Genomic DNA, 26,393 nt, shown 5'->3' with positions numbered 1-26,393 from the left:
ATGGCTGCTGCAATGGCTGTTGCAATGGCTGTTGCAATGGCTGTTGCAATGGTCTGCTCCTCCATCTGTTCTCCATCTGCTGCTCTTCACCCGCTCTTCACCTGCTCTCCCATCTGCAAATCCTTGCCCATCGCGAGGACCGATGTCGTCAGAGCGCCGCCGTGGGGTTGGCCAGCGCTCTCAAGCAGCTTCCTTTTCCAGCCAGCGTCCTTGTTGCCTCCATCAGCTCGCGCTTCTCCCGTGCCATCGGGTCTGGGCTTTTCCTCGATCAGCCTGCTCCTCCAATGCCTCTGCTGCGTCGCTCGCTCGCTCTTGCCTCCAAACCCGCCTCTGCGTCCCCGGCCACCCGGTTCCCATCGTCGTTACCCCTCTGTCTTTACACCCTCCGATCCATGTCGACCGCCCGTAAGATCTCGCCCAAGGTACCGATCGTCGAGCTTCCGCCTTTCTCGCTTCCCCCACCCACACACTTCCATCCGCCCCTCCGGCGAACGCTGCCGAGCCCCAGCCGATCTCATGGGTCTAATCGCTGCTTCCCTCTGCGTCTTGTCTGCAATCTGTTAGTCGGCCCAGCGCCTCGGTGCCCTGGACCCCAACGGCACCGTCTTTGCCGAGTTCACGGCCCTGGCGATCAAACACAATGCCGTCAACCTCGGACAGGTTCGTATTCGCCCCGTCCCAGCAAACGAAGCGGAGAGGAGAGGAGAGGATAGGACAGATCGGCATCGGTGGTCTCTCGCAAGTTTGTCGCTCTGGACGATATGCTGACAAACCTCTCCATCGTCCCGCCATCGATCGGATCCGACGCATCTTGTCGCTGTAACAGGGCTTCCCCACTCTCCCCGTCGCCGATTTCATCAAGGAGTCTGCTGAGCGAGCCATTGCCAAGTCGAGCCTGCTGCACCAGTACACCCGCAGCGAAGGCCATGTCCGTCTCGTCAACGGTAAGGGAAATCTGCCCACTAATCACTGCTGTCGATGCTGTCGATGCTGTCGATGCTGTCGATGCTGTCGATGCTGTCGATGCTGTCGATGCTGTCGTGTTGTCGATGCTGCCATCGCCTCCGGAGCTTACCCTGTGCGCTCTGTCTTGTATCAAAGCCCTCTCGAACTACTATGTCGACAAGCTTGGCAGAAAACTCAACCCTCTTACCGAAATCATTTCGACGGTTGGCGCCAGTGAAGGTAGTGATCGCATCCCACCCTCGCTTGCAATGTCCAAGCGAGCGATCGAGATCCGGCCACCCATATTTATCTGGCTGACACGGCCGCTCCCCGGTCTCGTTTACGTTAACGCTGACGCTGACGCTGGCCTTGTCGACACAGCCATCTACTCGACCATCCAGGCCTTCATCAACCCGGGCGACGAAGTGATCCTGATGCAGCCGTTTTACGACAGCTACCCTGCCAGCGTCCACCTCGCCGGCGGCAAGCCCGTCTTTGTATCGCTCCGCCCTCCGTCCGATCGCCCTGCCACCTCTTCGGATGACTGGAAGGTGGACATTGCCGAGCTCGAATCGGCCGTGACGCCCCGCACCAAGATGATCATCATCAACAACCCACACAACCCCATCGGCAAGGTCTTCCGGCGAGAGGAGCTCGAGGAAATTGCCGCCTTTGCGACCCGTCATGACCTGCTCGTTCTTGCCGACGAGGTTTACGAGACCCTGGTGTACTCAGATTCGCCTTCGGAGCTGATCAAGTTTGGTGAGTATAGGGCTATGTTTTCTCCCGCTTCCTTCAAGCTGCATGAGCGAGAATCGATGTGCTGTCGAATGTGGCGAGAGTGAGATGAACTCTGGCCCGATGTATGAAGGGAGGGGAAGCCAAAGGACCGGTATCGTGCTCTGATGATCGGGAATCCAGGCTCTCTCGACCGCGCAGCACTCGTTTCCTGCATCCCGTCCGTCGAGCAACTTGCTCTCCTGCACATACAGCCGATATGAACTGCACACCCCGCTCTCAGGCTCGAGCATCTCTCACCTTCATCGCTGACCGAAGCCCATGGCTTTTTCTCTCTCTCCTTCTTGCACGGCACCCCCCCCCCAACGCCTGTGGACAATAACGGCTGTCGCTTCTAGCCAGCCTGCCTGGAATGTTTGAGCGCACCATCACCGTCGGCAGCATTGGCAAGATGTTTGGTGTGACCGGATGGAAGATCGGATGGTGTCTCGGCCACGAGGAGCTCATCCGTGCCATCTGGCTGGTTCACCAGTTCATTCCGTTTGCCGTGGTCACTCCGCTGCAGGTAAAGTCTCCAGAACAAGCATCTCTTCAAAGTGGCGCTTCTGGCAAAGCACATTACCGTGCCGCTGCGTCGTTTGCATTGTTTGATGTCGACGACGCCGATCCTTGTGATCAGTATACCCGCAGCGCCGGTTCGTCCTTCCAATCGTGTTGTGCTCATGCTCGCCGCTGATTTGCTGTAACCAAAATGCGACACAGGAAGCTACCGCCGATGCCCTCGAACAGACCCAGACCAACGGATACTTTGAGACCACTCGTGCAGAGTACGAGGCCCTGCGCAACAAGCTCCAAGCCTCGCTGACGTCCACTGGGCTGACTCCCACCTTGCCACACGGAGGATACTTCATCCTCGCCGATACCTCGTCCCTCCCGGATCCGGCGCTTCAGCCCGGCCATCAAGACACCGACCCCCGCCGCGATTTCCGATTGTGCCGGTTCTTGACCTCCGAGGTTGGCGTGACTGCCATTCCCCCGAGCGCCTTCTATGACAAGAGCGATGTCAAGGGGCAGCAGGAAGTTGCCGGCCATCTGGCTCGATTCGCGTTCTGCAAGACTGGCGAAATGATCGACGAGGCCGCCGAGAGACTCAAGTCCTACTTTGAGCGCGTCCACAAGAGGACCAAGCAGGAGTGAGGTAGCTCCCTTCTCAAACGACAAGCCAAGCGAAAGCCGCTCCAGGCAATCGTTGGGTCGAGGAGAGGCATGCATGTGGCCGTGTGGCTGTATGTGAGGGGTAAGAGATCCAACAAAACAGAGCATTCATTCACCCGCATGCCTGAGCTGAGAGCAATACATTCCTCAGAGCAACTGATCAGCGATTGGCTCGGTCCTGCGGAGGGCTGCAAAGGGCTGCAAAGGACCGCGAGCACTGTCAGTGCTGAGTTGGCGTTGGTCGGTGTAGGACGCAGCATGAACCTCATGCGCAAACTGGTGACGATGGTCGCCCAGAGCCATCCCAACTCGATCTCCCTACTGATCCAATCGGATCCAATCGGACAGGCGGGGGGGGGTCCTGGTGCTACTCGTGCTGGGAGACACCACTCTCTGTGGGAGGCAGACATTCTTGCAGCAATCCCCTCACGAGACAGAGTTAATGAACTGATTCTGAAAGAAGCCTCTATTGAAGTGTAGGAGGGAGTGTAGCCACAGGCGGGGTTGTGGGTTTGAAGCTGAGATGTCCCAGAAGAAGAGGAGAAAGAAAGGATAAGAATAATGAACGACACAAACATAAATACGGTCAATGTGGATCAAATGCAGTTGATATCTTGTAGAAAGAGTGAAGATAAGGAGTTGAAGGTGAGGGGGGGGGTTAAGAGGCGGGGAGCGGAACGGAAAGGACGCAGGAGAAGTGGCATCCTGACGAAATATAGAATTTTTGGTATGGCGCTACTTTTTGAGATGGTTTGAAGGTCGTCATTGATGGCCTGGGCTGTGCTATATAGCGGAGCATTGTTGACGCCGATCGTTGTTGGGGCGGCTGCTGAAGCGAGGCGATGAAAGCGAACAGCGGTGCAAGGGAGATAGTGACATTGACAAAAGTCGAGCCCGTTGAATTGGTGAATGCGGCAAAGGAGAGTTCACAAGCTGACCGTGGTGGCGGTGGTGGTGGACACGAGGAAGAGCCGGGAAGGTAGAGAAATGTGATGGCTGGCAGTAAAATACTATCAGAAGAATGCTTGAAACGAAATAGTCATGAGGAGAGGAGGAGACGAAATAGTAGAGGCGAGCCCATGGCCCGACCGAGCCGGACAAGGAAGGTGGGCATGGCATCAGACCCGGATGATGCCCACCATCCAAGCCGTATGTAGGTAGCGTTGGGCTAGCTGTCTGGGTTAGTAGCCTCGGCTGTGGCCCTGGTTGTTGTACCCCGGAGGATAGGTGCCCTGGGCATAGCCGCCTTGGGGATAGCCGCCCTGAGGATAGCCGCCCTGAGGATAGCCATCTCGGGGGTAGCTGCCCTGAGAGTAGCCGCCTTGAGGATAGCCCGCTTGGGGCTGGGGAGTGAAGCCACGCACCACATGCGGGTTGGATCCGTTGCTGCCTTGGGAGTGCTGCGAGCCGTAGGCGCTTCCGCGGAAGCTGCCAAAGCCAGGCAGAGGGCTCTGGCGGCTGCTGACCTCGTTTGGATAGGCGTCGTTGGCGATAACAGGGAGAGGGCCGTCGAAGGGAACCGCGGCGCTGTCGCCTCGTTTGCGAGCCCTGAAGGCAGCCGAGGGGCGGAGGTAGCATCGACGGAAACCCCAGATGCCGGCCATGATGAAGACCACGGCGACGACGACGCCGATTGCAATGTATGTACCGTTCACACCGGATGAGGCTGCAGGGTCAGGGGTTGCTGATGCTGTCGCCGAAGCCGTGGAGGACCCGCTGGGTGCCGAGGTGTCGGTGCCTCTCGATCTTGTGGTCTGGGTGTTTCCGCCATTGTCGCTCTGGGTTGTAGGGTTGCGAGTGCGTCCCGAGTCCGTGGTTGTCGTCACGGCCGGCGGAGGAGGAGGAGGGGGAGGGGGCTGGGGGATGGCCGAGGAAGTCGCAGGAGGAGGAGGAGGAGGGGCAGCCGAAGTCGCCGGGGGAGGAGGGGGAGGGGCAGCCGAGGTTGTCGGAGGAGGAGGCGGCGGAGGGGGAGCAGACGATGTCGATGGAGGAGGAGCAGCCGAGGTGGCAGGCGGTGGTGGGGCAGGAGCCTGCGAGGTGGGAGCGATGTTTGCGGCAGAGGTTGGCGGTGCGGCGGGATTAACGATGGGAGCTTTGGGGCTGGCTTGGGCAGGATCTCGCTTGTCAAGGGCAGCAGCCGAGGCGAGCTGGCTGCTGAGAAGCAGCAGACACAGCCAAAGACCAAGCAGACGCAACGACAGGACAGGCATCTTTGGGGGTTCGGTATCGAAGAAGGATCACCGGCGGCCACGGACGACAACAGGGCTCAGAGACAGGGATCAGAAGCGAGGGCTTGCAGGCGGGATCAGCGAGGCCGAGGAGGAGACCGTGCGCTGGGCAGTGGGGTCAGGGCGGAGGCAGGCCAGATGGACGAGCAGATGGATGGACGAAGGACGGACGGCGCAGGACGACGAAAAGCCAAAGGACAGCCAGAGGGAAGAGCGGAAAGGACGGCCAGGGACAAACACAGCCATGGGCCAACGGACAAAAAACAACGATGCGCACAGCAGCCAATGGCCGACGGCGGGCCCGGGCGGGCTTGTTGGCCACAGCGGCTAGTTAATAGCACGGCCAAGGCCAAGACGACGGCGAACATCTCGGCCATCGCCGTGGCTAATAACATGGCTAATAACATGGCTAATAGCATGGCTAATAGCATGGATGCTTGGGCTGATTCGCGGTTGTTCGCAGCACCGCCCAACTCGGCTGCTCTCCCAACCAGCCACTCCCAACCAGCCACTCCCAACCAACCACTCCCAACCAACCACTCCCAACCAACCACTCTCCCAGCCGGCAGCCGCGCAATGTACGTGCTGAGTCCCGGACTGGCACACCAAGGCCGCTGTTCGGCGCCAGCCCGTGCACAAAGCACAGCCCAGGCAACACCCCCGAAAGGCACACCCCGTCCGTCCGTGGTGCTTGGTGCTTGGTGCTGGCTCTCCTCCTGGGCCGATGCCGAGCCCTGTCTGTTCTGGCTTCTGACGACACGGCTGTCCAAGGTCGCTGCTGCTCCCACCGACATCCGCAACACCGCAATGTCGCCGCAGTCTCGGGCAAGTCGTCTTGCGCAAATTGCATCCCCATCGGACATCTCGTGCCGCCAGCCACACAATTGCCCCTTGCCGGCGGCAACACTAGGCATGCGCCACACGCCGCACCGCCACCATGGCCGTGCGCAGCCCTTGATGTGTTGTCACGTGTCTGATCGCTCCCCTGCTCATCCCGTCTCATCCATGCACCTCATCCATGTACTTCATCCATGCATCTCGTCCATGCATCTCGCGAAATGCTGCCTGCCGCAGTGCACCCCTCGCTCCCCCCGGCCGTCCGGCTGCTGATTCTGGGCTTGGGCTGGACCGGCCAGTTTGTTGCCCGGCTGGCTGCGCGAGAATCGCTGGCCTTTGCCGCCACAACGACCTCCGGCCGCGATGGTACCCTGGTAGGTAGACCCTGGCTGTGCAGATCGCAGCCGCTTGTTGGACCATCGGGCGATATGCAGACTCGCTCGCATGGCCGATCCAACAGGCCGACGACAGGGCCAACTTGACATGACCGGCGCCGTCGCAGACTCACCCTCCCGGTCTTGTCTGGTTCCAGAAATTTGTCTTTGATCCCAAATCCACCGACGACGCTGCCTATGCCGGCCTGCCCAGGGCCGAGTTCATCCTGATCACCTTTCCCATTCACTCTGCCGAAGGCATCCATAATCTGGTTCAGACCTACGAACGTGTCCACGACATCAAGTCAAGTCTCATTCTGCTTGGCTCGACCTCCGCCTTTGCTCCATCGCCGCAGAACCCCCTCTGGCTCGATCGTCATTCGTCCCTGGTTCAGCCCTTGCCGGATCGATGTCTCGCCGAAAACAGACTGCTGGAGCTTGGGGGCTGCGTGCTGAATCTGGCGGGTCTCTGGGGTGGCTCCCGCGATCCTCGAAACTGGGTCTCTCGAGTGGCGGGCGACAAGGATAAGCTCTCGATGAAGGGCTCCCTCCATCTCATCCACGGCACCGATGTTGCGCGTGCTGTCCTGGCTGCGTTCCAGTCGTTCACGCCCGGAGAGCGCTGGATCGTCTCAGACACCCGGGTATACGACTGGTGGCATCTCGCATCCGCCTGGGGCAGCGCCGGCTCCAGCAGCCCCCGGCCCGAAGCCAGATGGGCTCTGGAGCTGATGCAGCAGCACGGCGTCCGCGCTCTGCCACGCAATACCGAGCTCCTTGGCAGGGCGCTGGATTCGCGGGAGTTCTGGACCCGCTTTGGCATCGAGCCCAGCGTCGCCTTGGCCTGATCTGGATTCTGATCCTGATTCCGGCCTTGGTGCTGGGTTGTGATCCTGTCTTGATCCGGCGTCGACTGGGCCCCGCGCCCGTGAATACATCCGCTTCGTGGTTATATCGAACTTATTTCGAAACGGTCCACCTTCATACACGGATGGCTTGTGTGAGTTGGTGAGTTGCGTTGTGTGAACCAAATGGCACCCGAACTCCATGGCATATCCTGGCCGAGGTCTTGAAGCGATTATTCTCTTGCCCTGCGCCTTTCTCCCTCATCCCAGGTATGTCTTCTTGCTTTGATCTGCGTGACTGTATCATCTGCAGCGGCTTGCTGGTCCTGTCGTGCCCACTTACTCCGTGTATCTCCCTCACACAGGGGAATGACTTGACACTTGACCGGGTGTGTGATATGATCCGTGTTTGTCCAAATGTGACGATGTGTCCCATTTTTTCTTCAACACGCTGTACATCGATTGGGCTGGATCACAGCCCTTGCTGTGAGCGATGATTGCTTGGGCTCTCGGTCATCCTGCTTGGGGCGCTGGTGAGGGAGAGCCATCACAACGCAGGATCAGCAACCGCAACGTCGCGCTGAGCGGCCAGCCCGAACCAGCCCCACTCTCATCCAACAGCACTAACAATGCCAGCGATACATCAACACGAGCGCTGCCGCATTTCCTCTCGTCTGTCGTGGTGTTGCCATCACATTGCTGCTGCGCCGCTTGCATGGATTTCCAGATTGCCCGCAGAGTTGAGTTGGGCGGCGACGCCGACGCTCTTCAGAGCACATACGTCTCTACTGTCTCAGCCGGCGTTGCACTTCCTCCGCTCCCAATCACTCGGAGGCGCCCCGACGGCATTCCAGAGACCGCTGGTCAGCAGCCACAAGTAGCGCAATCAGAGTCGATGTTTCTCGAGGCCCCCTGTGTGTCGCCTGAGGGGGTAAACAGCGGATGCAAGTGAACTCGAACTGCTCTCCGCCCTCAGTAAACCTTGGGGGGAGGGCATTTGTTTGTTGGCAAGCTCCTGGCGGCGGCCTTCTCTGCATCGACATGGCTTTCTGTTGTTCCATTCCGGTGAAGATCGTCCAGAAGAAGCAAGCGGTGACCCCGGCCGGAGCGCACAGGACACTGCGGGGGCGTCTGGAGTGGATATGCCTCCTCTGGCCGGCCGATCCTGTTATAAGCCCGCCCTGTCGCCCGCCTATCCTCGAACCTCACCTCCGCCGTTCCAATCTTGCGTGCGAACGACTCATCTTCATCTGATACAGTAGACTCGCACCACTTGCTACCCCGCCATCATGGTGCTCTCGAAGAAGCCTATACACCAAGTCATCCTTCTTGGGCTCGTTTGCTTCGGCTGCCCCGGCATGTTCAATGCCGTCAACTCCCTCGGTGCTGGTGGTGGTACTGACCCCACCACTGGCAACAATGCCAACGCCGCCCTCTACACCACCTTTGCCATCTTTGGTCTCTTTGGCGGTGCTGTCAACAATATCCTCGGCCCCCGCATCCAGATGTTCGTTGGCGGCCTGACCTACTCTCTCTACATTGGTGCTTCCCTCAACAACGATCTCTCCGGCGGAGCCGCGGGCTCTTCCGGCGCCAAGGCCTTCTTCATCGTTGCCGGCGCCATTCTCGGTGTTGGTGCTGGTCTCCTGTGGTCTTCCCAGGGTGCTCTCATCATGGCCTACCCCACTGAGGAGAAGAAGGCCACCTACTTTGCCGTCTTCTGGATCATCTTCAACCTTGGCTCTGTGATTGGCAACACCATCGGTTTTGGTCTCAACTTCAACAACCCCGATGTCGCCATTTCACCAGCAACTTTCGGCGCCTTCATCGGCATCACTATCCTTGGCTCCTGCTGCGCCCTCCTCCTGGCTGATCCCAAGACTGTCATCCGTGATGACGGCAGCCCCGTCAGAGTCATCGTCCAGGGCAACGTTCTCGCCGAGGCCGTCGAGGTCCTCAAGCTCTTTGGCAACTGGCGCATGCTCCTGCTGACGCCCTGCTTCTTCGCCTCCAACTACTTCTACGCCTACCAGTTCGGTTACATCAACGGCCACTTCTTCAACGTCCGCTCTCGCTCCTTCAACTCGATGCTGTACTGGATCATGCAGGCTATTGGATCCTATTTCATTGCCAAGTTCCTTGACAATGACAGGTGGTCGCGCAGCGTTCGCGGCAAGGTTGGTCTCGCTGTTGTCTTTGTCGGCAACACTGCTGTCTGGATCGGTGCCTTGTTCTATCACCAAGGTCCCTACAAGGACATTGCCGCAAGCTCGACCCTGAGTGCCACCAAGGTTGATCTGTTCGGCACCCCCGGCCAGACCCACCCCGCCATGTGGGGCATCACCATTATGTACATCCTTGGCGCGGCCCTCGACGCCATGTTCCAGTCCTATGCCTACTGGATCATGGGTGCCCTCACCAACGACTACGCCACCCTGTCCCGCTATGGTGGTTACTACAAGGGCATCCAGTCTCTCGGTGGTGCCGTCTCCTGGATTCTGGGTGGTGTTGCCCAGGTCGACCCTTGGATCCAGCTTATCATCACCGTCGTCCTCGTCATTGGCTCTCTCCCCATTGCCTATGTCACTGTCGTTACTGTCAGGGACACCTCCAGGACCGTTGATGATGAAAGCCAGGGAAAGTCCTAAATAAGCCATAAAGAGTCCCAGATAGACCATGGATATCGAGGCTGGGTTGCTGTTTGCTGGAGGCCGCTATGGCTCCGCTATGGCCCTCTGCCTCTCCCTTCAACTTGTCACCTGGCATCTTCACTCCCTTGTCTTTGGTCTGCTCTGTTACTGTTATTCTCTTTCAGCTTCCCTCCCAAGTCTTCAATACACATTTATTCAAAAAATTCGCAACAGCTCGAGTATCCATTATATGTGGCGGCTAGAAAGTCGTTCAAGCTTGTTGACTTGAGGACTTGGATTTGCTGACTTGGCCTGCAACGCCAGCGAACAGCTTTGCATGACCGCCATGGATCATTGGGCGAACAGCCCCTCTCTCTGGGACTCAGGCTTCAAGATCGAAAGGGAAATAGCTCAAGATGTAGCGCCTCCGCAACCGTTCCCACGCCATTCGTCCAAGTGAGGTATATTAGAATATTATTAGGTTGTAGTCGAGAGAGTTGGAGGTGAAGGGGAGAGAGAGCGAGAGATTGAATCCAGTTTGGGAGGACTGACCTGGCAGTTGTCGAATGATGAGGTCCATTGTAGGTAGATAGCGCACAGGTACAGCACATAAACTGGTGGGTCTCGCGCTGCCACCCATCCCTGGACACGGCGGGCTTAGTACAGGATGATGGATGTCTGCGGCTGTGCTCGTCCGAGCGTCGTTGCGATCGACTGGAACGATCTGTTGCTGGCGAAACGGGCGGGAACGTGCAGCTTCGACAGGTACGGGATGTGTGTCTGTGCCAGGACGAGCAGCGAGCCAATGTCGAAGCGCTCGTGAAAGGGGATCAGAAGCGACCTCATGGCGGGCATGCGGCTCGGGAAGCCGCTGAGGCAGGCAGTCCAGCGAGGCTCTGGATGTGTTCGCAGCGCGACAGATCCAACTCCTTGAGAATGTCCATGGTCGAGGGCATCCCACGGAGATCGGGGGCGGGTATCGTGAGTCCGCGACAGCTGGTCATGTTGTCGACGGTGACCCAGGGCGAGAAACAGAGCGGATCGAACGAGGCCGAGAGACAAAAGACAATGTCCAGCGCCTCGACATTGGACAGCTCGTCTGGCCAGCCCGAGAGCGTCGAGAAGCTGCAGTTGACGAGGCTCAGGGTCGAGATGTGGGCGGCCTGCTCGAGAATGAGCCGCTCCTGGGGCAGCAGCGAGCGCAGGGCCTCGACCCGCACGACCGAGAAGATGGGCGGGGTCGAGTACCGGCCCACGACCAGGTTCTGGTCCCAGTTCGGGTTGGTCTCGATCAGCCGACGGCCATCGAGCCATCGGAACTTTGCCATGCCCTCGTCCTCGGACCCACCCAGCTGCCCAATGGGGTTGTGCATCGGGTGCGATGCGAAGAGCGGCGGGGTCTGAGGGGTCCGCTTCTGCCATGGAATCTGCTGCAGCCGGGTCATCAGTCCCTGGTGGTGATAGACCTGCCACCAGAAGCCAATCTCCTTCTGAAAGGAAGGCGGCGAGTCGGGCTGGTCGGGGCGCTGGCGCATCGCGAGACAGAAGAGGCCCTGCAAGGCTGCCTTGACGTCCAGGTTGCCGTCGAGGTTGTCGAGGACCGAGGCGTTGGCTCCGAGATGCGGGAGCAGCATCCGCTTCCAGTAAAAGTCGCAGTCCAGGAAGGCGCGGGCATATCTGGAGAGCCGGACAAGTCTGGCAAAGGTCGGCAGATCCAGGGCAGCGATAAAGACGTCGCTGGAGATCAGGATGGGGAATACATCGGTCAAGGACGGAGACATGTTAGCCAGGGGGACGGGGTGGACAGAGGTGGGCAGAGGCGGGGGGGCAGGGGGAGTGATGGGCGATGAGGTTCGGTGATGTGGAAATGACAGGAGGGGCTCGAGGCCGAACAGGGGGGTTTTGAGCTTGCCGAGCGGCCGGCGTGGAAGCCGCCGACAAGAACACAGGCGCGACCAGATCTGGGTGGACACCGAGGAAGCGAGAACAGCATCGGTCATTGCTGCAACAAGCCCGGGTCAGAGCCACAACGGTCGACAGATAAGCAGAGGGGGCGGCGGATATTATGGCTGGGGCTCGCCGAGATTTGAGGCGACGAGAACGTATGTTTTATTAGCAGTTCATTGCTTCATTTCATAGAAATGTACAAGAATTTGAAAAGTGACTGCTTGTAAGAGGTGGAGGGGACAGCAGAGGGGCGTAAAAGGCTCACACAATGTCGAGGAGCTTAAGCCTTGGTGGCAGCCTTGGCAGCCTCGTCATCAGCCTTGGAGGTGTCCTTGACGGAGTTGACGGTGGCATAGGCAATGGGGAGAGAGCCAATGACGAGGACAACAGTGATGATAAGCTGGGTCCAGACAGAGGCACCAACAACACCACCAACGATCCAGGAAACGGCACCACCGAGAGACTGGATGCCCTTGTAGAAACCACCATAGCGGGACAGGGTGGCGTAGTCGTTGGTGAGGGCACCCATGATCCAGTAGGCATAGGACTGGAACATGGCGTCGAGGGAGGCCATCAGGACGTACATAATGGTGATGCCCCACATGGCGGGGTGGGTCTGGCCGGGGGTACCGAACAGATCAACACGGGTCTTGCCGAGGGGAGTGCCGGGAGCAACATCGTTGAAGGCGGTCTGCTGGTAGATGATGGCACCGATCCAGAGAGCAGTGTTGCCGACAAAGACAACAGCGAGACCGACACGGGAGCGAGTGTGGCGGGACCACTTCTCGTTGTCAAGGAACTTGGAGATGACAAAGGATCCAAGAGCCTGGAAAGCCCAGTAGAAGATGGCGTTGAACGAGCCGGAGCGGACGTTGAAGAAGTGGCCGTTGATGAAGCCGAACTGGTAGGCGTAGAAGTAGTTGGAGGCGAAGAAGCAGGGAGCCATGAGGAGCATGCGCCAGTTGCCAAAGAGCTTGAGGACCTCGATGGCCTCACCGACAATGTTGCCCTGGGTGATGACCTCGACGGGGGTGCCATCAGCACGGACGACGGTCTTGGGGTCGGCGAGGAGGAGAGCGCAGCAGGAGCCGAGGACGGTGATACCGATGAAGGCGCCGAAGGTGCCGTTGGAGATGGCAACATCGGGGTTGTTGAAGTTGAGGATCAGACCGACAGTGTTGCCAAAGACGGAGCCAAGGTTGAAGATGATCCAGAAGACGGCAAAGTAGGTGGCCTTCTTCTCCTCAGTGGGGTAGGCCATGATGAGAGCACCCTGGGAAGACCACAGGAGACCAGCACCAACACCGAGAACGGCACCAGCAATGATGAAGAAAGCCTTGGCACCGGAGGAGCCATCAGCACCGCCGGAGATGTCGTTGTTGAGGGAAGCACCAATGTAGAGAGAGTAGGTCAGGCCACCGATGAACATCTGGATGCGGGGACCGAGGATGTTGTTGATGGCACCACCAAAGAGACCAAAGAGGGCAAAGGTGGTGTAGAGAGCGGCGTTGGCGTTACTGCCAGTGGTGGGGTCAGTACCACCACCAGCACCGAGGGAGTTGACGGCATTGAACATGCCGGGGCAACCGAAGCAGATGAATCCAAGAAGGACGACTTGGGCGATGGGAGCCTTGGAGATGGCCATGGCGACTGATCGGGGGGGGGCGAAGAGGGATGGTGAGAGCAGATGGGTCGCCGCGGGTGGTCGTTTTATATCCCTGATGGGTCGAGAGCGGGAAGCCGAAGCCTTCTGCGACCGACCGCGACTCTGCCGAAGGATCGGTCCGCCTGAGATTGCAACACAAGGCCCACCAGACACGCAGTGCACGTTGCACATGGTCACCCGCCCCGTTCCCAAGGCATCACACGCCGTCGCTCAAATCGTATCTGGAGTTGTGCAGCCTCTCCAGGCGCGGTGGTCCTGTCTGATTCGCGGACGCGAGACCCAGACGGCCTCGTGACCGCCGACCTGGACCCAGCAAGGCGGCCTGGCATGGGGTGTGGCGCCTCTGTGCTCCCGTGCTCGGCCGCTGTGCAACGGCTCTTGCCTTTCCTGCCGTCGCCACGTACACGTGTGCGCGCCTGCGTGCCAGACTCTGCTGCGCACAGATCACGCGGCAGCACCGGCGCGGTCGCGCTCTCTTGTTGGCCGTGCACTGCGCCACACCGCCTGGCTCTCATTTGTGGCTGGGGTGTGCTGTACCGCACTTGGACAGCAGCGGCTCTGCGGCTGTCTTGTCCAGCGCCATTCCCAGACCAGTTGCTCTCGTGACAGCACTGCCTTTGCACAGCGCTTCTTCTGTCGCCAACGCGCGGCTCTGCTTCTTGTCCGACCCTGCCTTGATGTTCCCGAAACAAGATCTTTCCTCTGCTCTTGCTGTTCTTGTGATCTTCTCTGCTGTCCCTTCCACACTCGTGCCTGTCTGGTTCTGCTTCCTCCAGCTGTCTGCTGTGGATTGGTCTGCTCTCGTTTGGGCATGTTCCACCGCCTGGCTGCCTTGGTTGGTCCCGTCGCTATCTGCCGGGCACCCTGTTGGTCTTGCCCTCCTGTCGTGTCCACCGCTCCTCCCACAAAGGCGATGACTCCCTCCCTCAACCGCCACCACCGCGACCTGGCTTTGAGCTCGCCTTTCGGCCAATGACTCACCAGTCGGCTGAGTGTCCACGGCCAGAGCTGCGGCCCCCAAAACGAACCATAACCACTCCACTTCCAACTGAGACTGGAGGCAATCGCATGACTGCACTCCTGTTTCGTTTTGGACGTGCTGTACAGAAGCTCCCCTCTCAGCACCAAGGGAGAAACGTTGTGGTGGATAATAGATTTCGTTTGGCCGCGGCCAGCACATGCCGCATTCCTTGGCTCACGCGGACGATAGCTCGCCACTTACACAGTTGCTAATTGCTTCCCTCGTCTCCCTCGTCTCCCTCGTCTCCCTCGTCTTCGTCGTCGTCGTCGTCGTCGTCGTCGTCCGAGTATTCCTCGAATGGCGGCAGCTCGTACTCGAATGCAACGTCCCATCTGCTACCCGGAGCCAGACCGCTGACGTACTTGATGAACCGCATCACTCCCTCGTCGCGCATGACGAGGCTGAGTGTGTTCCAGCTCGCCGACACCGTCAGCAGTGCGCCGCCTTCGGCAGTGGCTCGGTAGATCGCCGCGTCTTCTTCTTCGTCTGGAAGCATGTAGCAGTCGTAGCCACCGACTTCGTCCTCGCTCCACATCTGCTTGTCGTCGGCGCTGCGGGTCGCTGCGAGACACAGCGTGGCATCAAGCAGAGGGCATCCGCGGGTCTCAGTTGTCGCGAGCGAGTAGTCCAGGCCTGGCCGGAATCGGCGCACGCGGCCTCGGAAGGTTCGGGGCTTAAGTTGCGTAATGACTGCGAGCCACTTGCGGAACGATGTCGATGGGAACAGCTCGTCACGGAGTGATCGAAGCGCTGTGGTCAGTGAATCGCCATGGTCCTGTGCAGCAGGCGCTTCAACATCGAGCTCAAGCCATCGATTGCGGTGGGCCGCCCCGGCAACGAGCCACCCTGCCTTCGCGCCAGCTCCGTGGGGTGGAATGGCCTGCTTGCTCATGCCATCGTCGTCGTCCGCCCGAAGACTGGCCTTTTGAATCTGCTCCGCCAGGTCGCTCTTGAGGAAATCTGTGAGCTGAATCGAGGACTCGTCCAAGAAATGGCGGGTAACTTGCTGCAGCGTGCGGATGTGCAGATACTGTGGGTTGATGAACCGGGCCAGGAACTCCAAGTCGTGCTGCTCCAACCCGTCCAGATCCCCATCCTCGAGATCTGTCTCGTAGTTGCGGAACGGCTCCATGTCGTTCACAGCGGTGGCCTGGCCGAAACCGAATGCGGGTTGGTCAGTGTGTAACGACAAGTAGACAGTGTGAGCGGAGCAGTCTCGCACATGGCGGTGAGCTGAGCTGTCATCGAATGGCATTCGCAACCCAGTCCCGATGCATTTGGCACAACTCGGACCCAGTCAGATATCGATCTTCTTACCAGCTGCGACAGCGACGAAGGGCCATCCTCCTTGAGACCGGCGGGGTCGTACCCATCCTCGCCTTCCTGTGGAATGTGGAACCACCCCTGGATACTGAGGCGGCGCTTCCCCGCACCAACAACCTCCTGCACCGTGTGGAACGAGTGGCCTGGGAGAACCGTGAAAAATGCAAACTGGTTCCATTTGGGCAGGAGCGACACGGTCGGGACTTGGGCCGGAACACCCCTTTCGACAACCGGATAGAGCTCCAAGGCGCCGCCGTACTCGGCTTGCCAGTCGTCGTTTGGGTCCGGGAGATACAGGATGAAAGACACCCGGCGGGTACCGATGACATCGTCGTGGCAGATCAAATGGCAGCCTTCGGAATAGGTGTTGATGCTCATGTCCATCTTGGTGCCGCTAAGCTTGCCACAGCTGCTGACGCTCGAGATCAGGTCACGGAACTCTTGCGAATAGAGGCTGTTTCGGAGACGCAGGAGGCTCTTGAATTGCGCCTTCTCGTCCGGCGGAAGGCCGTCCAGGTTGGCAAGATCGCCAGTTTGGTTGACCTGCGCAGAGTCAGCGGCGTCTCATGAGCTCCTCGCACCATCAGACAGCGGAGCATCGCCATATCAAGTTCGAGGCACCGTATCAGAGGAGATGGACATAGGGAGGGAGAGGCTGCAGTCCTCACCTTGTAAATGTCCGTCTCCTTCTTGGTGAAGCGCAGCGACGTCAGGACCTCATTGCGGACTCGTTTGAGGAGATCCTCGTTCACGAGCCCTGCGATAACGCCATGGCTATATGGCTTTGAGGATGAGTAGCTCTGGGCGAGCTTCTGGACTGCCGGGGAGTTGAAGAGACCATCGCAGAAGCTCCTCCGCGCCTCCTCGGGGGTGATCGGATCGGGCGGAGGGATGCTGATCGCCTTGGCCTTCTTGGCTGGGCCGGACGAGCCCGAGTGCGTGTCGGCCTGGCGCTTGGACGAGGGAGACATGGGATGGTGCAGGTGGAAAGATTTGGTGTGATCCTGAACAAACGCAGATCGTCGTCTCGGCAGAGCAGGGATGGTGGATGGGCTGGGTGGGTGGTGCGTCATCGCAAGAAAACGAGGCCGGTTCGATCCGGCAAGGTGAGCAACGATGACAGCGCCACACGGGCGCGCACCGGGCGCGCACCAGGCGCTATTCATAGGCCAGGCGCCAAACCTCTGGCTGGCTCCTGCGCTGGCCGGCCGCTTTGCCATCATCACAATCAGCAGCACCACCATCGTCGGAGATCGGCGTCGCCGGGGCCAGCAACAGCTGTATCGACTGCATCAACTCCAGCACCACTCGATCCATCTCCGGACAATGACCGGCACCCAAATCAACCTCATCTCCCAGAACGGCGATGTCTTTTCAATCGATGTCAATATCATCCGCCGGTCGGCGCTCATCAAAAACATGATTGAAGACGTTGGGCAGGATGAGACGCCCATCCCCCTGGCCAACGTCAGCTCCAGCGTCCTCAAGAAGGTATGCAGCCCCTCGTCGTTGGAATAGGCTCACGATCTGTCGAGCGCTCTGCCGGATTCCCCCTCTCTTGCCGCACCCTTGCTGCTCTGGCGACCTGATTTCCCCATCCCAGCAATGATATGTACCAGACTCGATTTGCTCTTGCATCATCACTGACACCCCCTCCCAACGTGCCATACTCTCGCTGCTACTGCTGCTACTGCTGCTGCTGCTGCTGTCCAGGTCATCGAGTTTTGCACACACCACCAAAATGACCCTCTACCCGAGCCTTCGACCGCAGCTGCCCCAAGCACAGGCACATCAGAAGCTGCAGCCATCATCGGAGCAACCACTTCTGTCGCAGGCACGCATTCAAAGGACAGGACCTTCTACCCGCCAGGCACCCTCAACACGATCGACCCATGGGACGAATCCTTTCTGAGCTTGCCCGAGGCCGAGCTGTTTGAGATTCTGCTAGCGGCCAACTACCTCGAAATCAAGGACCTGCTCGACGTTTGCTGCAAATACGTCGCCAACATGGTCGCCGGAAAGTCCATCAGGGAGATCCGCGACCGGTTCAACATCCCCCACGATGACGACATCATTCCATAGTCGCACATAGTCGCCCACAAGGTTACCCCCATCCTCCTCCCTCGCACCCACTGCTGTTGCAGTGTATCGATACTTACTCTTTAGAGCGTCCACATATGAACCAAAGTGCAACAGAACATCGCGTATTGGAGACTGTCTGAAGCTTCATGGCTGTTTTACAGTCAATGCAATAAAAACAAGGGACGCCCATATTTTTGATCAACAACCACAGCTTCCCCCAGAACGAAACGAGTGCCTCGGGCACGTCCACCACTGCCAGAGCCGCCCAAGGCCCAAAGCACACAGCCAGTGACTCGTCCGATCCGACTTTATTGACGCCAAGAAACCATGGAGCCGTCCAAAGGGTTGACTGTATATTGTATCTCAACACTGTGCTCCCCCCCCCCAAGTTAACAACAGTCAGCGGTCGACATGCGGAGGGACACAAATGCCACTATCCCGATTTGGTCTGAACAGGCTGTGGTATCCGAGTGTCGGGAAAAGCGGTGCTATGGGTCCGCAAATAGGATCGCGGTCCCTCCTTTCGTCTTGGGCAATACATCCATTCGCATCAGTACAAAACTGGAAGATACGGCTTCCAATTCGAGGCAGCGCAGCCGACGGCAGCATCTATCACCGTTATGAGGGCATCGGCCCGGTTGAGACTTCAGGTCCTCTGGGAGCAACATGCTGGCGGGTTTGGCGTGGATCGCTGGGTGTCTCACTTGCTCGCGATGTGCGCTCGGATAGCGAAACCAAGTTAGTGATTGCCTTGGACAGCCCGTTTTCATCAGAGAGCGATCGGGAAGGCGGCATCATCGGATTCGCAGGCTCGCTTGTCTCCAAAAGGGCCGCGGATACGAACGGTCGGGCTGAGCCTGCGGCCAAAACAGGATTCTTGGACAAGTTTGCGGTGTCGGCGGGGCTTGGACCAAGACTTTCGTTGGAAGATCCGTGACGATCGCCTTCCGTGCCTTTCGGCTGGCCATCAACACAGCGAACCCAGCCGGGCGGGGTCGCTTCGGTGCCTTTGTATTTATCGTAAATGCTGATGTCAAACGTCTGGAACTGCTGCTCGAGGTATTCGAGCTGGACATCGGCTGCGCTCTTGGACTTTTGGAAGGCCTTTATGCCCTTCCGCGAATCGGTTTCGGTGAGCCGCTTGGGCTTCCAGGGACGATACTCGAGAGGGTCTTCTTCCAATAAGATCTCTTCGAGGTCATAAATAGGGTCAAAGTTGATCTCACCGGACTGTTATTGCAATGAATAGGGAGCGGTCTCAGATTGCGTGGAGTCGCTGCTTAGCCTCACTGATCCAAAGGCACTTGGTGACATACATCATTCGCACAGCGACACTACAAAATGCGACAACTGGGGCCATCGCACGCACTTACCTTTGGCGAGAACGGAGGCTTGAGCTCGAGATTCTCCAATGCAACCCAATCCAGGTCGTCAAACCATGGGTGCGAGCAAAAGTCCCTGATGCCGCTGGGCCCGCACGAAAGCCTCGACGGGACGTTGCGCTCTAGCAGCCGCCGGATAATATCGATGCATTCCAGCGCTGGGTTGATATGTGTCTTCTGGATAATGTGGCGGCTCGGGAATGTCAGTGGGGCATTCACAATATCGTTTTGGACGCCCTGATGGTTTTCGCCGGCGAACGGAGTCTTGGATCGACAGGTTGTGAGAGTTGTCGCGAGGCGGGGCGGATCATCATAGAACAGCAGTGAGTTGATCGACCACGCATATCATATGATGATCAACGTGGCAGGTGACCTTGAAAACTCAGGTGCGTCGGTTCAGCATTGAGCTAGCGGTCCGGGCGAGAGCCATTGAGGATTGACACATGCGCGTGGGATCTATCTTGGCGAGCATGATCACCTACCCGTCCAAAGGTCAGTTCGAAGAGAATGATGCCCAGACTCCACCAGTCCACCGAAAATGTGTATCCTTGGTCCATAAAGATCTCTGGTGCTATTCGCAATCGGCCGTCGTCAGTATGGCGAGCAGTCAGCACATTCAACGACGGACAAAGCTATGGCAGCTCGGCGTCGAAATGGATTGACATCTGTGCTGGCTTAGTGCTTACCCATGTAGCAGAGAGTACCAGAATGAGACCGCAGTACTTTGCCCTCTTCAATCTTGCGAGCAATGTTGAAATCGGTGATGTGGATGTGGCCATCGTCATCCAGCAAAAGGTTATCGGGTTTGAGGTCCCTGGGGATGACGGCAGTTGATTGTGGTCAAAGTCCGATTCGATTTGTCGCCAGGAGGATGGATGTGGTTTCCGTGCGGTCGCAGCAATCAACCAGTTGCCGTGTTCGAGGAATAGGGACGATCCAAGTTCAGCCGGTGGAAAAAAACGGGATCAGACGACAGTGCCTTCGACCGGCCTCCGGAGTAAGCCCAGCGCGGGACCTAGCCTCAGTGCCATAGCTGGGTCAGCAAAGCTGCTGTTGCCGCCGGCTGTACAGACAAGTACGGTAGTCGATAATCCGAGAACCGCCTTGGGAGATTGTGATGCTCGCCCAAAAGTTCCCAGCCTGAGCCTCGCTGTGCCCGAGCGACACACGGCATCGCTCCGACCCCAGCACAATACACCAAATCCGTAGCCATGGCCACAGCGGGATTGCAAGATATGCCTACCGATGCACGATTCCTTTGGAGTGGAGATAAGACAGAGCGCATCCGATCTCGGCGGCATAGAACCGAATGGCCTCCTCTGGGAAATACTTGATGCGCTCAAAGTGGAATCGCAGGTCGCCGCCGAGCATCAGATCGAGGACCATGTAGATGTTGACGTCGTCTTGGAAAGCAAACCACAGATTGACAACAAAGGGGTGCTTCAGTTCCTCGAGGATCCGTCGCTCCCGCAGAATGTTTTCGACGGCATCCATGCGGACACACTTCTTCTTGTTGATGTATTTGAGGGCGTACATTTTCTGCGTGTCCCGCTTCTGAACAATGCGCACCTGGGTCGATAGTGAGCGAAGCCGGTGCGGATGAGCAGCGGCCTTGGTGGAAACAGGCACATTGGAGTCGGCACCAGCGCCGTGGGGCTCGAGCGAATGGCTGCCTGTGGCTCAACGCCGACAGAATCGGGGACGCTCGCAACCGCGAAGGACCGGCCAGCGAGACGGAGACGTTACGAACCTTTCCGAAGGCACCCTTGCCGATGTTGCGAAGGAACTCGAACTGGCGTAGATCGACTTGAGGTTGGAATCAGAGCAGATCCGCTTGGTCAGGCAAAAGACATTGATGCAGGACGAGTCATTTGCCCCCTCCCCGACTTGAAGACAGCGGGATACCTACTCTCTGCGCCGTCTTCGGGCACATAACTTTTACCAGACACGTTGCCCATGGCGGCGGGTCAGCACCAGGGTTGTTGCTGGGATGGTGAGGGGACACAGCCACGACGCAGAAGCGAGGCTGCAGGTACGATTGACCGCAGTTGGAGACAGCCAGGGAAGTCTTGATGAGCGACAAGCAGACGACGCCAACAGGCAAACGAGATCGAGACCAAGGTGAAGGAGCGGAATGTGGGGGGGGGGATTGTGGGCGGACGAGGCTGGCGTGAGGGGCTGTGGCTGCGACTGCCACAACGGATTCTGGCCACCGGCTCGAATCGAGACAGGAGCACCGCCCTGGACGGCATCCGTCCTGCTCTGCCCTTTGCCTGGAGCTCCTCCGTCCAGCGCGGACACCACAAGCAATCGGGATTGTCCATGGCGACCTGGCCGTGGACAAGTCGGCGCTGTGGCAGAAAGGCTTTCACGTGCAGATCGCCTCCACAGCCATGTGCGCCGTGGGACGGTGCGACCGGGTGCCTGCTGGAGCGCATGGAGTTGCGTGGTGTGGAAGCGACATGCTGCTGAAGAGACGGGAAGACGCAACGCGAGAACGAAGCAGACTGGATATCCCCGAGTGCTCCTCGGTGATCCGTCGGCCACGGCATATGGGCCATGGGGTTGCACTCCAGTTGATCTCCTGTGGCGACACTCGGCTGGCATTGGTGTCGCGATGTGGGAGTGTGGTGCATGCATTCGACGAGTTGGACAGGCCCGATATTTCTCGACGCCGAGATAGTCGGTCGAGCAAGTCGTTTCGTTCCAGTCTCTTGGACAGACTTTGTTCATGATGGACGATGGATGGACGTGTGTGCAGCATGCAGTATGAGGTATGCGGCATGTAGAAAACAGCAGCAGTTCCGCTCAAAACAGTGTCCGGCTCCGTTTTGGTCGTGCTGTATGTATCCTGTCGGGATGCCACCGATGTTCCTCAAGCATCCACTCCATATTGCCCAACTGAGCGAGCACTCGCTCCCCCAGCATTGCAGCGGGCCCAAAACTGCCCGCCAGGTGATCGAGCGCGACCGCTGTGGGCAACCACACAGCTGCACACCCCGGCGGTGGGTCGGTCGGTCACCTGCTTGGGAACCTCGAGGGCGGGCTTTCAGACTTGCCCCGCTGCCTGCATTCGGTCCGCCGCCATCGCCTCTTGTCGCTGGTCTGGCTGCATAGCGCTGCAAATTCCCACGCGTCTCATCAGCATCTTCTCATCTGCCCAACGCACATTTCTCCAGCCGCGTCTCCTCGACTCTGAATGGATAGCGAAACCGACCCCAACTTGGCCGACTCGGGTGGCGACGACGAGAACCTGGCCGATGCCGGCGCAACTGATTCGGGCGAAGCTACAAATGCAAACCTTGACGAGGACTCCAGGGCCGGTGAATTGGGTGTCGATGCGGACGAAGCCGCAATTGCTGGCGACAGCTCCGAGGCCGTCGCCGAAACCAAGCCCGGGCGTCGGACCGATGGTGCGCGTGCTTCGGCCGCGAGCCCTCGAGAGGAATTGCAGCTCGAGACGCTGCCGCGAGCTCCACCGCCTGTCAAAGAAACGCTGCCCTATGACTTTCTCTACAAGAAGGACAAGTACATCCCGCCCATCAGTGGGCTGCCTGATGACTCGGAGCTTGCCCTGGCCAAGGCCTTCCTCAAGACCAACTCGGAAAGGTCCGAGATGAATCTTTACGACCACCTGACGGTGTGTCTGATGAGGGTTCTTGAAACACGGCCCAAAAACGCGGTTGGTATGTAGTCGCTCACCGACCGCACAATGCTTGACGGCATGCGCTCTCCGCCTGGGCTTCCCTGGAGACAGTGTCGATGGCAGCCATTTCCATTTCCCTGGTGCATACTGCCGCATCGTATCGCGCGAGCGCGTTCTTATCGCGGCATTGATACCGCAGATATCTTCGAGAGCCTCTCGATAGAGTGTAAAAAGTCAGGGTTCCGTGCCGAAAATGCAGACTCGCCCGGTGCGCTTCAGGTGCGTTGCATCCACGTCCTGCCGTATTGCTGGTGCGCCTGGCCCCCTCCCTCCCACGCTCATGACCGATGCGGACATTGCCAACCTAACGCACACATTTTCCGGTGCGCGCGATGAGATTGCTCTCTGAGGGTCCGGAGTTACGTGCTAACCCACCGGCGCTCCTCTGTGCTTAGAAAGTGCCAGACACCTCGCTTGCTGCAGAGTTGGCAAAGATCCAAATCAAACTCTTCGAGGTGGGCACTCGTCGCGTCAGCCCCTGGGCATCTTGCAGACCGTACCGTCTCGGAATCGACTGCAGCAGGTTTAAAACACAGATCACTGCTGCGTGACATGGCCACTCCAGCGACATCGATGGTGCACACATGACTTGATCCAAGCTGACGATTCGATTGCTCTGCAGAGGCCACTCCTCGAGGACGGCAGTGGGGAGCATGCCCCAATCGAACCGCCTTCGGGCGAGATTCCCGATATCATGGACATTTCCCATCTGTGGGAATGGGGCGGCCTCACCCTTGGCAGCGAGGAAACCTTCTTGCTGTTCCTGTCCTTGAAACAGCTTGTCGAGGAAAAGTCCCTCAAGTCCGTGCGCCTCTGGGGCAAAATTTTTGGACTCAAGAGCAACTATATCATCATCGAGGGAGAGCTCCGCGAGGGTACTATTGATGAAGAAGATGCCGTCGTCAACGGAACCCTGGCATCTGACGAGGCTCCTCAAGAAGAGGCCGAGCAAGCGGCCCCCAGCGAGAACGCAGCCGCCAATCCCGAGGGCAGTACCAACCCCGAGGATGAGGAAGGAGCGCCAAAGCCAAAGAACAAGGTGATCCCTCCCTTGCCAAAGGAAATGCGAACAGGCGTCAACAAGTACATATACTATGTCACACCGTACCGTGAGTAGAACTCGAGTGCCTCAACCGCATACACTCGCGCACTTGCTGACTTTTGACTTGGCGACCCTTGGCTTGGTCAGCGGGAGGACCTTGGACTCGCCTGCCTGACGTCATTCCAGAGAAGATGCAAATCGCACGCAAGATCCGCAAATACTTCACCGGAGACCTTGCCCACAAGGTGACCCTCCATTCAGATCAGCACTGGGGGAGGGGAGGCGAGTTGCTCCACTTGGGTGAACGTTTGCTATGGAACAAGCCCATGTCTCTTAGTGAATGGAAGTGGACAAAAGCGAGGGAAGGGGGTCGCTGTGGTTCCGATGTCCAGGCTCGACGTCGGTGGACATATGAACCCGAGCATTTGCCCGCCCAATGCTCACTTGAAATCTATTGTGTCGTCGGATATGAAATGTGCTATCGGAAACTGCCGCGGACAGATCATCAGCTATCCAGCGTTCGATGCCACCGAGGCGCAGTACCTGCGCTGCCAGATTGCTCGAATCTCTGGCGCGACCGTGGTGAGCCCGGCCGGCTACTACATCTTTGATCCCGAAGAAGCTGACGGAGAAGATCTAGAGCGTAAGTTCCAGAAGGGCAGTGATCAACAGGTTCTGACACCTGTCGAGGATACAAAGGGGAGTTGATCGCTCGATTGAAGGCGTTACCAGCCTAGCGAGTGCCTCATCAGATGACATGACATGACTTTTCTTCTGGACAGATAACACATCCATCATCATCAATCCCGAGTACGAGGGCCAGCCCAACGAGGCGCTTTTGAATCCAGCCAACTGGGTGCACCACGTTCCGTATATCTTGCCCCAGGGACGAGTCACCTGGGAGAATCCATTGGCGTCGCTCAAGAAGGAGGGTAACGAGGGAGAGGAGGATGAAGAAGACGGCGGCAGCGATGCCGGGTCGCAGGAAGACAACGAAGAAGCTCCGCAGCCCGAAGCCGGCCCCCCAATCCTGAGTCCCCTGAGTGGTGATGAAGGTAGGCCACTGGTAGCAAATGCAGGAGAGCACCCAGCTGGAGTAAAACGATTGCTAGGGCTGTTGCACCAAGCGAGAGAGGGAGAAAGCAGCATCGAATTCTAGAGCTCATATATATCTTGGGACTTGACACAACTTTCCCGAACGCTACCACTACCACTACCACTACCACTACCACTACCACTACCACTACCACTAAACAGATCACGGCGACATCCCGGCCTGGACCAGCCGCATCTGCAGCACTCTCAGTCCGCCAAAGTTTACTCCCGTCGTGATGCGGTCGACACGATGGCCCGGAGCTGCCGTGGTGGCCTTCAACGACAAGTTCACCAACATCTACGTCGGAGATGGGCTCAAAGATCTCGGAAACCCCGTCCAGCACTTTATCCCGCCCAAGCTGCCGGAGATCCAGAGCGAGTACACCCCGCTCGGCGCCGAGATCACAGAGCAGGTCGACCCGACGGTCGAGGAGGAGAAGGCCTACGAGGAGGCCCTCAAGGCCAAGCTCGAGGAGAAGGAGGAAGAGGAAGAGGCCGCCGAAGGCGAGGCCGAGGAGGGAGACGATTAGCCAAACGGCCCGACGTGGTATTGAGTACTCTTCGTTGCATGAGGAGGTGATCAGCACCCGCTACTTGCATAGAATCACATCGCATCACATCGCATCGCATCATATCATATCGGAAAGAATAAAATGACAGGAAAATATGTTCATGAACCCAACGCCGCGGGTCCACGATACTGTGATGTGGAGCGACAAAATGAGGTCGCATGCACCAAGGCACGACACAAAGGCAGCTGGGAGAAGTGAGGACATGCACTTTCTTCACACGCCAAATCCGACACACAGACACCGCCCTGGGCTCGATTGTCAGCCGGCCAACCACGGACCAAAGCCGGTTACTCCTGAAGGGGTTCGCTGTCGTTGGTTTCGGTGGACGGCTCGCCAGAGTTGGCTTGCAGACGCTTGTTGGCCGAGTTGGTGTTGGGCCCGATTTCGGTGAGCCCAACGGCCTTGCCGAGGCCAAAGGGTGGCATATTGACATAGATATTTTCGTAGCCGCCGTTCTGGATGACATAGGTTTCGTGCCAGATACCCACTTCACCCGAGGTGCCGACGAGCTGCTGGAATTCCTTCCAGGCCGGCAGGTGTTCGGCATTGCGGTTGCGGCTGTAGCTCATGAGATGCTCGCGGGAGCGCCAATATTGGATCATGACCGTCGTTTGGCCGAAATACGACTCGGCTCCCAAGAAACCGAACTCCTCGGGCTTGGAGTTTAGCTCCTCGATCATCTTGGGCATGGCGCGAGCAACTCGTAGCCACGGCCCAAAGTTCCAGAACCGGTTGATTCTCATGC

The 26,393-nt window shown here is 58.3% G+C and overlaps 10 protein-coding genes across 10 annotated transcripts; 5 read left to right on the top strand and 5 right to left on the bottom strand.

The window, feature by feature from the left end:
• Positions 1-392: 392 nt before the first annotated feature.
• BJ171DRAFT_558950 (pyridoxal phosphate-dependent transferase) lies at positions 393-2,880 on the top strand (the record flags this gene model as incomplete). Its single annotated transcript, XM_053113183.1, has 7 exons — positions 393-422; positions 565-660; positions 827-944; positions 1,102-1,185; positions 1,327-1,707; positions 2,082-2,248; positions 2,446-2,880. 7 exons carry the CDS (start codon positions 393-395, stop codon positions 2,878-2,880), a joined length of 1,311 nt encoding a protein of 436 aa, XP_052965217.1.
• A 466-nt stretch (positions 2,881-3,346) lies between these two features.
• On the bottom strand, positions 3,347-4,727 carry BJ171DRAFT_510960 (uncharacterized protein). The gene has a single exon (XM_053111526.1). The coding sequence runs from the start codon at positions 4,474-4,476 to the stop codon at positions 3,682-3,684; it is 795 nt and encodes a 264-aa protein (XP_052965216.1). The 5' UTR covers positions 4,477-4,727; the 3' UTR covers positions 3,347-3,681.
• Positions 4,728-6,161: 1,434 nt separating this feature from the next.
• On the top strand, positions 6,162-7,185 carry BJ171DRAFT_460621 (uncharacterized protein; the record flags this gene model as incomplete). The annotated part of the gene is made up of 2 exons (XM_053108452.1): positions 6,162-6,337; positions 6,466-7,185. Exons 1-2 carry the CDS (start codon positions 6,185-6,187, stop codon positions 7,183-7,185), a joined length of 873 nt encoding a protein of 290 aa, XP_052965215.1. The 5' UTR covers positions 6,162-6,184.
• Positions 7,186-8,357: 1,172 nt separating this feature from the next.
• BJ171DRAFT_153675 (major facilitator superfamily domain-containing protein) lies at positions 8,358-9,884 on the top strand. The gene has a single exon (XM_053105801.1). It carries the CDS (start codon positions 8,472-8,474, stop codon positions 9,828-9,830), a length of 1,359 nt encoding a protein of 452 aa, XP_052965214.1. The 5' UTR covers positions 8,358-8,471; the 3' UTR covers positions 9,831-9,884.
• A 544-nt stretch (positions 9,885-10,428) lies between these two features.
• Positions 10,429-11,335, bottom strand: BJ171DRAFT_510953 (uncharacterized protein). Its single transcript, XM_053111525.1, has one exon. It carries the CDS (start codon positions 11,232-11,234, stop codon positions 10,470-10,472), a length of 765 nt encoding a protein of 254 aa, XP_052965213.1. The 5' UTR covers positions 11,235-11,335; the 3' UTR covers positions 10,429-10,469.
• Positions 11,336-12,039: 704 nt separating this feature from the next.
• Positions 12,040-13,404, bottom strand: BJ171DRAFT_558947 (major facilitator superfamily domain-containing protein; the record flags this gene model as incomplete). The annotated part of the gene is made up of 2 exons (XM_053113182.1): positions 12,040-12,159; positions 12,196-13,404. The coding sequence occupies 2 exons, from the start codon at positions 13,402-13,404 to the stop codon at positions 12,040-12,042; spliced, it is 1,329 nt and encodes a 442-aa protein (XP_052965212.1).
• Positions 13,405-14,654: 1,250 nt separating this feature from the next.
• Positions 14,655-16,806, bottom strand: BJ171DRAFT_600281 (Oxoglutarate and iron-dependent oxygenase degradation C-term-domain-containing protein; the record flags this gene model as incomplete). Its single annotated transcript, XM_053114998.1, has 3 exons — positions 16,438-16,806; positions 15,764-16,312; positions 14,655-15,596 (listed from the first exon to the last, which is right to left on the bottom strand). The coding sequence occupies exons 1-3, from the start codon at positions 16,738-16,740 to the stop codon at positions 14,655-14,657; spliced, it is 1,794 nt and encodes a 597-aa protein (XP_052965211.1). The 5' UTR covers positions 16,741-16,806.
• BJ171DRAFT_153625 (Skp1 family, dimerization domain-containing protein) lies at positions 16,677-18,065 on the top strand. Its single transcript, XM_053105800.1, has 2 exons — positions 16,677-17,260; positions 17,483-18,065. The coding sequence occupies exons 1-2, from the start codon at positions 16,886-16,888 to the stop codon at positions 17,849-17,851; spliced, it is 744 nt and encodes a 247-aa protein (XP_052965210.1). The 5' UTR covers positions 16,677-16,885; the 3' UTR covers positions 17,852-18,065.
• A 580-nt stretch (positions 18,066-18,645) lies between these two features.
• On the bottom strand, positions 18,646-21,191 carry BJ171DRAFT_583306 (kinase-like protein; the record flags this gene model as incomplete). The annotated part of the gene is made up of 8 exons (XM_053114240.1): positions 18,646-18,708; positions 18,833-19,081; positions 19,225-19,497; positions 19,716-19,798; positions 19,920-20,047; positions 20,477-20,802; positions 20,984-21,039; positions 21,143-21,191. The coding sequence occupies 8 exons, from the start codon at positions 21,189-21,191 to the stop codon at positions 18,646-18,648; spliced, it is 1,227 nt and encodes a 408-aa protein (XP_052965209.1).
• Positions 21,192-22,583: 1,392 nt separating this feature from the next.
• BJ171DRAFT_443683 (radial spokehead-like protein) lies at positions 22,584-25,634 on the top strand. The gene is made up of 8 exons (XM_053108122.1): positions 22,584-22,919; positions 23,079-23,158; positions 23,335-23,394; positions 23,562-24,048; positions 24,129-24,226; positions 24,483-24,624; positions 24,764-25,036; positions 25,239-25,634. Exons 1-8 carry the CDS (start codon positions 22,850-22,852, stop codon positions 25,604-25,606), a joined length of 1,578 nt encoding a protein of 525 aa, XP_052965208.1. The 5' UTR covers positions 22,584-22,849; the 3' UTR covers positions 25,607-25,634.
• Positions 25,635-26,393: the final 759 nt, after the last annotated feature.

Source organism: Polychytrium aggregatum (genome assembly GCF_025602895.1).
Source record: "Polychytrium aggregatum strain JEL109 chromosome Unknown BJ171scaffold_26, whole genome shotgun sequence".
Taxonomy (NCBI): Eukaryota; Fungi; Chytridiomycota; class Chytridiomycetes; order Polychytriales; genus Polychytrium; species Polychytrium aggregatum.
The sequence above is the reverse complement of the archived record's forward strand: the minus strand, read 5'-3'. Positions and strand labels throughout refer to the sequence as shown.